The sequence below is a fragment of the Mixophyes fleayi genome, chromosome 3 (genome assembly GCF_038048845.1).
Source record: "Mixophyes fleayi isolate aMixFle1 chromosome 3, aMixFle1.hap1, whole genome shotgun sequence".
NCBI classification, from domain to species: Eukaryota; Metazoa; Chordata; class Amphibia; order Anura; family Limnodynastidae; genus Mixophyes; species Mixophyes fleayi.
The window spans coordinates 335,800,996-335,809,920 of NC_134404.1; the positions used below are offsets into that span (position 1 = coordinate 335,800,996).

The window sequence follows — 8,925 nt, forward strand, 5'->3', positions numbered from 1 at the left end:
CGAGAAGGAGGAAGGTGGAAGAAGGGATGAGAGGGAGAGGGAGCCGACAGGTGGGTAGTTAAGCGGATGACTGATAGGCTTTTAAGAGTAGGTGGGTTTTTAATGACCATTTAAAGCTCCACAGATTGGGGGATGTTCTGATAGAACGAGGGAGATCACTCCTATGGAGGGGGGCGACGCGGGAGAAGTCTTGAATACATGAGTGAGAAGAGCTAATCAGAGGGGAGGTGAATACAGGTTGGCAATGTAGGGAGATTATACTGTATGTGTATATGATATAGTACAATTGTACTTTATGTGAATGTGATACAATACATTACAATAATATTACATGTATAATATATCACATGTATACACATAATGACATTTACCATGTGTCGGATGTAGGAGCTCATTATACTATTGTGAGAGGGCTTAGTAATCAATCACTCACTAGCTCCTCTCTTCCTGCTACTGAGAGCTTCCAGTAGGGGATGTAGCTCAGTGGTAGAGCGCATGCTTTGCATGTATGAGGCCCCGGGTTCAATCCCCGGCATCTCCACTTTTTGTTTTTGTTTTTAATATTATTAAATACATTATAAAGTATGATTATACTGTATATGTATGACTTAATGCAGTACAATTATACTCTATATGATACAATACAATTGTGCTGTTTGCTGATGTATGTATTAAAATAAGTGGTTAAATCAGAGACAGACAGGGAAAAATTTAACATTCAGTTAAGACTAGCAAGTAGTGTGGTCTACCACAAGTATTTAATGAATGTAAGGAAAGGAAATGGCAACTAGGGTGCAAGAAAGGTGTGATCACATTATTGCTATTCTAGCTAATTCTCAAGCTGTATGCTAACATTCTGTTTTAAATACAGTGATACATATATATATATAAGAACCATTCTGTCTGTGTGTGTGTGTCAGATTTAACTGCCGTTTAGCATTGTGAGGTTGCAGGTACATCAGTCACTCACTGTCTCCTTAGTGCCCAATCCACCACTAGGGGATGTAGCTCAGTGGTAGAGCGCATGCTTTGCATGTATGAGGCCCCGGGTTCAATCCCCGGCATCTCCACTTTTTAATTTACTTTTATTTTATTTTTTTAATTGATATCATATTGTTATACACTGTAGAAAATTCTGTATACACACATGACTATCACTAGTTGTGTTGTTTGCACACCACTTTAATTTTGCCTTGTGTAAAGCCACGTTTTTGCTTTCCTATATGGCAATAGACCTGGGGAAACTTATGGACCAAATATTTTCCTGATATGTATCAACTGCAAAAGCAAACAATGTCGTCATCAGTTCATTAAATAAACAATAACAATTGTTTGTTTCCAGGTTTATCACTCATTGTCAGATAACGCAACACTACAGGACTGCACAGATTATCTGAATTCTCTGCCAGACACCGACACCCCTGACATCTTTGGCATGCACCCCAATGCTGAGAGAGCGTACCTCAAATCTCAGGCACAGGTCTTCCTAGACACCATACTCAGTATGCAATGCAGGACCAGCACGGAACACGGAACACACAGGTTACTGGTTGTGAATTATATCTCTGTGCTGTAACTATTGGGTTGTATGGAGTGTCATATCGGATATTGTCACTATATCACCACACACACACACACACACACACACACACAGTACATGACAGACATGTACAAAAATAAACATCTCTGCTGCTACTAATTTGTCCTGTTGGCAACTAAACATACGGAGCATCATTTTGTCTGTCGCCCATTCAACTTCTCATAGATAGAAAGTAACAAGAAAGCTGCAGTTTGAATGGTGACTGTGTCATAACTTGATTTTAGACAGTGTTTGTGTGCAAAAAGTGGCTCATTATTATTACAATCTTTTATTTATAAGGCTCCACAAGGTTTCTTCAGCGCCGTACATAGGGGATTGGAACAGACAGCAAAATTACATAACTACTTACTGAACAATGGGTACAAAGTAACAGAGTAATAAATGTATGGGTGCAATTAACAGAACGACTCGCATGGAGTACAGAAACAGAAAGGGACAGAGAGGAGGGTAGAGATGAGACAGCTTACATTCTAAAGGGAGGGGGTAAGAAGAGACAATAGGAGTAATTGGGAACCTTATGGAACTGAGTTTAGTTGAGTAATGATGTACAATGTTCTGCAGAGGTGAATACAGTCAGGATCAGATGATCCTGGATACGGTCTCCAATATCCTCACAAAGCTGCCGGCGACTGTGGAAGGGAAACCGGTGGCGGAGCGGTCAGCGGCGGTGCCGGATGATGCGTTAGCGCTCGCTGACTTGTTTGCTGAACCAGCATGGGAAAAACTTGTGAAAACAGCTAAAGGTAAAACTTCTACCAGACATAATGTAACTCAATTACGTTACAGTAATATTAATCAGAGCCTGTGAGTCGCTATTTATTTCCTCCTTTGTAGATGAACAACATTTTTCTCTAAAGTATTTCCAATGTAATTAACATCAGCTTAATTAAATAATTGGTGTTGAAATTAAACTATAAATGTGCAGAGGTTCAAAATCACGTTGTTTTTTTCTAAAAAAAAATAGTATTCTGCCGTGTATTTAATGGATTTTGTTTACAATATTAAGGGAGATTTATATAGCACTGGGGTGTTCATGGGTCCTTATGAATTATGCATTTTACCGTATGTAAACCTTTACATCTTTGGTTTTAGTTGTCCAGCAACTTCTAGCCAAGAGTGAAATTATTAAAAGGAAATAGTTTATGAATTTGCAAATGGTTCCCAGGTACAATATAGGCTCTGGCTTGAAAAAAAGAACATGAACAATAATAATCCAGCACTGCCATCTAGTGGATAATTAATGAACTGAGATACAGATCTCTAATTCTATCTATCTAATCTTATCTATAGATCGAATCATATCTATATATCTAATCATATCCATCTATATAATCATATATATATATATATATATATATTTATATTTATATATAATCTTATCTATCTAATCTTATCTATATATCTAATCATATATGTCTATATATCTATCTAATTCTGTCTAATCTTATCTATCTATTTAATCTTATCTATCTAATCTATCTATTTTCTATCCACACACATACGTATACACTTGTATAGAAAATCATTATGCCCTGCAAGGATCATGACCTTGTGTCACATTACACCAAGGAAATTGAAATAATTTCAATACAATTTTTTCCAGCTTTATTTACACATTTCGCCTTACAACATTCAACTAACAAACAAAAAGGCAACCGTTCTGAAAATGAAAAATTAGAACAAGAGGAAAATTAGTCCCCTGATTTAATACTTTGTAGAGCCACCTTTTGCTGGAATTACCGCCATCTGTCTGTTTGGATATATCTCTACCAGCTTTGTGCACCTAGATTTGGTAATATTTGCCCATTCTTCCTTGCAGAAATGTTCAGTAAAATTGCATGGTGAGTAGCGCTAGATTGCTCTCTGCAAGTCCATCCACAGATTTTCTATCGGATTTAGGTCAGGGCTCTGACTTGACCAGTCAAATATTCACCTTCTATCCTTAAACCACTGTGGAGTATTCTTGCCGGTATGTTTAGTGTTGTTACTGGGCTGGAATGTGAAGACTTGTAAGTCCTTCAGAGTTGTCATTGGCCTGTTGGTAACTTCCCTTGTTAATATCCTCCTGGCTGTCATCCAGTTTGGAGGGATGGCTAGGAGCTGGTGTGCCATACACGTTCCACTTCTTAATAATGCTTTGAATGGTGCTCAGCGGGACCATGATGAATTATTTGCCTTATTCACTATGGATAGTGGAATCCTCAAGGAACAGCCGGTTTTATTCTGAATAAATCAAATCCATTATAATTGATGTCAGGTGGCGGCCGGTTTTGTGACCCGGCAGGTCATTGGTTGTACATGAGCAGGTTTATAATGGTTACTCTAAGTGTGTGATCACTTATCCAAACCAAATAATTAAATTTAATTGTTAAGAATTTTTGTAAATGTTATTTTCATTTTGATGTTGAGGGTTATAATCTGTAAATTCAGCTGGAAAAAGTTTGCTTTAATTCATTTAAATTTCCACGGTGTAAAGTGACAAAAGATAATGGTTTGGACAGTGTAGGATTTTATATAGTCACTGTATAGTCAGGATGTCATCACTGAAAATCATAAGGGCAGGGAGCTGTGACCGCCGTCTTAATTGCCAAGTACGCTGGCGAGTCAAGGGGAACCAGCTCACGTTTAGGATGATTGGTCGTGCTCCTGAACACCTAATTGCTTCCTGAGCACATCTGCAAAGACATCTCTGATCGCTGTATGTAATACAACATTTAACCCTGGAGATCAGATCTTTATTCCTGCAGGTATGGCTCATTCATGAAGCCACAGTGCTAGACCTGTGCGCAAAAGTCCTTTTATAACGTCATGTGCCTATATTTATATAGAAATGCATATGGCTTTAAGGTGGCTCAAAATGTGGGAGTGTATAATTTTGCTACTCATTATGGAGCTGCTGCCTAACATGGCAGCCTGCTGCAGAGGAGGTAAAGAAAGCCTGGTGGACATATTCTGCCAAGTATAAGTACACCAGCTATTTCATATATTTTACTCAGCTCAGTAATTCTCTTTATGTATATTTATTTCATATAGTGGCTGTACTTGCTCTTTAAGGATACAATACTACTGGTCATTATTATAAATTACCTTAGTTTAAGCCATTAATTATTTTATTACTTTTACATATTAACACAACAGATTTGTGATTACAGGTTATGATCCCCTCCTGAATTCTGCATTAGTGACCGTTCTGCACCAGGAGATAGATCGGTTTAATCACCTGCTGTCCGTCATACACAGCTCTCTCCGTGCTCTGCAGCAGGCTGTTCGAGGGGAGATTATACTGAATAAAGTGCTGGAGGAGGTGTACAATTCCTTGGGGAAGCTCAAGGTGCCCACAGTATGGCAGGTAGGCAAACTTCTGTATGTTTGTTCTTTACATGCTATTACTGTCCCAAACAAGACTTTTGTAAATACATTTTATGATCATAAATTCAAAAGATACAATATCTTTTGTGTGATTATTTAGAGTTGGATATATTTTTTGTAAAAAACACAAACCAGGCAGATGTAAAATGTGTCCAACATCTGACAAAAAGGTCTAAAACCACTGAAGCAGCAGACTTTGTGAAAACCAATACTTGTGTCATTCTCAAAACTTTTGGCCATGACTGTAGTTTCATAAAGAGGTGTCTGACACCAGTTTGATAGGTGAATTACAACACTACTTTGTGCTGCTGCGGGACCCTGCTCCTTTCTGTATATAAAGCTCTCCGACTGCCAGCTTTGCCTCTTCCTCTCGTTACATCATGACATTGCCCCTAACACATGTATCCCTGTACTTACCGTCATGACTGAACAGCTCTCTGCCTCCCACGGAATCAGCACATTTCCTGCTCTTGTGACCATTCTGAGGATTTGATTGGCCACAGGTTGTTCTATCCCATATCGAATACAATAAGCTTCTCAACCCCTGGTCTAACGCACCTTCAAAAATTTCCTGCATCTGTATGCTGGCGCTTTCTGCCTTCAGCCACAGGAAGCCAAAGTTTATCTGCTCCTACAGCTAACACATAGGCAGTGTAATCTATCCCTCAGATGAACTGACTTGTATCTTGATATTCTGAAATATTTAACAAATTAAAACACAAGATAAAGCAGAATGTTTAATGTGACATTCTGTTTCAGAGATGTTCCTATGAATCATGCAAGCTGCTGGGCTCATGGGTGGACGATCTGGTACAACGGCTGGGGTTTTTTGCAACATGGTCCAGCCACGTGATTACGTGTATACAGGAGAGGTGAGAGAATGGGAAAGGTGAACCACTAAACGTTACCATTTATTATATATATACTACAGACATAGAATACAGGGATTTACAGATACGGTTTAATCATTTGCATTTGTCCTGACCCAGTGGAGCTTACACTAACATTAACCTACCAGTATGGTTTTTGGACAGTGGGAGGAAACACATAGAACATTGGTCAGTAATAAGTCATTTTATTTAGGTTTGGTCAACAACTTGGAATCCAGAAGACGTTTAAATATTCCAGACCTAACTCTGCTCAAACACCAAAGGTCAGTGCGCCCCAGCTCAGAGAACACCCGCAGAGTTACTGGCTCCCAGCATTCTTCTTCCCACAAGGTGAGACAGTCGCTGACAATGTCATTAACACAGAAACTAAATTATTCCTGTTTAACAAAATACAAAAAACAACTTTTGAACTTGCCCACTTTATCTAATTCAGTCCATAAAAATGATCCACACAGTAAGTTACAAAATAACAGTTGTGCATTCATAATTAGTCCTCCTTTTGTATTTTTACAAGATGACGAATAGGAATTTGTTTGGTAAAGTCCATTCCGCTGTGTACGGATGAAACCTGCAGCCCCGACCACTACAGCATTTTCCCAGTACAAAGATGTTCAAACTCCCAGCACTCAAAGTATTATTTGTTCATTCCGTGCTGGCATTAGATAACGTGTAACTCTTTATATTGATACGTGGCCCATCCACTGTGGGCAGGACACACAGTGATGTCCTAGAAACTCGAGGTCCCCATAGCAACTTTTTCTCACCATTTAAAGGCCTCTTTCATCAGTATGTGATAACAGCTGTTTGTTTCTTCACAGTAAATGTGTGTATATTTATATTACAATACAGGTTTCTTGACGACTGTATTGCAAAATTATGCTCGGATGAGGAGTGTGTCAGTGGACTCGCTCACATTTAAACATCAGGTGCAGCCCATGGACACTCAGAACACAAACAAAAATCTCAGCATTATTGAGATTGCTTTTAATGTAAGTATTTTGTAATCCTTGTTCTAACTCTTCCTGTTGAGGGCTACTGGTTCTAGTTTAGTTCAGATAGTTGATCATATAAAGCAAAGTATAAGACTCATCGGCAGCAGTATGAGTGATGTAGGGGGCCAAGGTCTATGGGGCTGTTATTTTTCATTCTTGAAATGAAGAGTAACGTGTGACCCTTTGATGGTTGGAGGAGAGCACATGCAGCCCCTTGCAGGATATCAGGGTGCCCATCATGGCTTTAAATTGACTCACCACCAACATTCCTATTTGTTTTGGATGCAGAACTCTGAATGTGAAAAGGGTACATTAATAAATATAATTCTTATGGCAGGAAAGGATTCCATTTATTTTTCTTCTGTATTTACCAACCATCCTGCAACATTCTCACTTCCTGTGCCATATATACCCTGGTACAGATATATCCCACGGACTGACTCCCATTACAGGCCGTATTCTCTTATCTTGTATGGACAGCGTTGTCCCAGACACCCCATGAGGTTAGAATCTTGCTCTGCAGGGAAATGTGAATCTTGATCTATAAAGTCACTAACAATGCTCACTATAGAACGTAAAAGGTTTAACCTGGGTATTGGCACAATATTTACCAATATCTGTAGTAAATGCCAGACAAAATACTGGCACAAGGGCCGACTGTTCACACACCCAAAATATAAATGCATACGATAGCCAATGCTGGATATTGAATGAGGGCTACTTAGCCATACAACCTTCGTGTGGGACCTACACAATCCACTAATACACAACAAATGTGCACCTCTGTACTAGGATCAGTGCCCACCTGAAGAAGGCATTCTGGTCTTTGGCCTCTTCCTGGACAACGCCCGGTGGAGCCCTGGGACACAAGTCTTGGAGGAATGTGATCATGACAGATTTAACCCAATGCCTCCAATACATTTTATCCCACAGAAGGTACGTGATAGAACAGTTACTGTGGAGCGGCCAGAGAACAGCAGTTATTGGATCATATCCACCAGCAGGAAGGGAAACAAGAGGTTACACCACTATATTGTAAATGTTATATTACAGCTCTTGCTCTCTGGTGCACCAGCTCTAAACACAACCCAAAACTGGGTGGTATCATGGAATACATTCTAATGTACTTTAATAAAGAGACTGTACATGGTGGAAAACTAGTGTAGCATAAAAGTAGGAACAGTGCATGTCTAAGGCACAGGCCCAGCTGCTTAGGACAGTGTGGGCTAACCTGTGACACTCTGGGTGTTTTGAAACTACATGTCCCAGCATACCCTTCCAGCAATAAGCAGCTATATATTGGCAAAACATGCTGGGTCTTGTAGTTTCACAACACCCGGAGTGTCACAGGTTAGCCAACACTGGCTTAGGACATTAATGTAGACCAGACACCTGCACACAGCGAAGGCAGCCATTTGTAGGCTGATACTGCAGGACAATGTGCAGTTATGCTTTACATTATTTCTATGCATTATTGTTTAATAGCAGATATAAAACCTCTGGTTTCTGTACTAAGACCTTTATCTGAATGTAGAGCAGTCCTGGATTTGGCTAAACAGGGACCTATGAGACATGGGGAAGTTTCCTGGTGCGCTGATTTTTACTCCTCCACAGATGGCTGCAGAATCGGTGAACAGGTCCAACGGGCACCAATCGTTACACACATATGAATGTCCCGTGTACATGACGCCGCAGCGCGCTGGAACATTATCCTCCAGCGGACATTCCACCAACTTTGTAACAGCCATCAGTTTACCAACGCGGGTCAGACCCCATCACTGGATCCGAAGAGGGGCGACCCTGCTCTGCCAGATAACTGACTGACATTAATAGAGCTTTATTCAAATTAATGTATATTTACTTTTCACATAAATCTAAATACTAAACTAAAATGTTGTCCGATTTCTTGATGTCATGGCTCTACACAAGGAGCGACTGTTTGCTGGTACAGGTACTGAAGGGTGGATGTAGGGGAAGATGTAGTTAAGGATCTTCAAATATTATAAAGTGATTGAAGTCACCCAGTTCTTGGAGTTGGAGCTTTAAAGAATTGTGTGAGCAGATTTGTTTTCTC

General features: G+C 39.8%; 1 protein-coding gene and 2 non-coding genes across 3 annotated transcripts in view; all 3 read left to right on the forward strand.

Annotated features, from left to right (window-relative positions):
- The window catches only part of DNAH14 (dynein axonemal heavy chain 14), a 182,769-nt gene extending 174,032 nt beyond the window's left edge, over positions 1–8,737 (forward strand). Inside the window, exons 80-87 of the mRNA XM_075200978.1 lie at positions 1,343–1,542; positions 2,162–2,343; positions 4,753–4,949; positions 5,729–5,841; positions 6,053–6,189; positions 6,709–6,848; positions 7,644–7,955; positions 8,433–8,737. Of these exons, the coding sequence (XP_075057079.1) occupies positions 1,343–1,542; positions 2,162–2,343; positions 4,753–4,949; positions 5,729–5,841; positions 6,053–6,189; positions 6,709–6,848; positions 7,644–7,955; positions 8,433–8,675 (1,524 nt within the window). The 3' untranslated portion in view covers positions 8,676–8,737. The remainder of the gene's footprint in view (positions 1–1,342; positions 1,543–2,161; positions 2,344–4,752; positions 4,950–5,728; positions 5,842–6,052; positions 6,190–6,708; positions 6,849–7,643; positions 7,956–8,432) is intronic.
- TRNAA-UGC (transfer RNA alanine (anticodon UGC)) lies at positions 470–541 on the forward strand. Its single transcript has one exon. It is a non-coding gene; the product is annotated as a tRNA-Ala (tRNA).
- On the forward strand, positions 999–1,070 carry TRNAA-UGC (transfer RNA alanine (anticodon UGC)). The gene has a single exon. It is a non-coding gene; the product is annotated as a tRNA-Ala (tRNA).
- Positions 8,738–8,925: the final 188 nt, after the last annotated feature.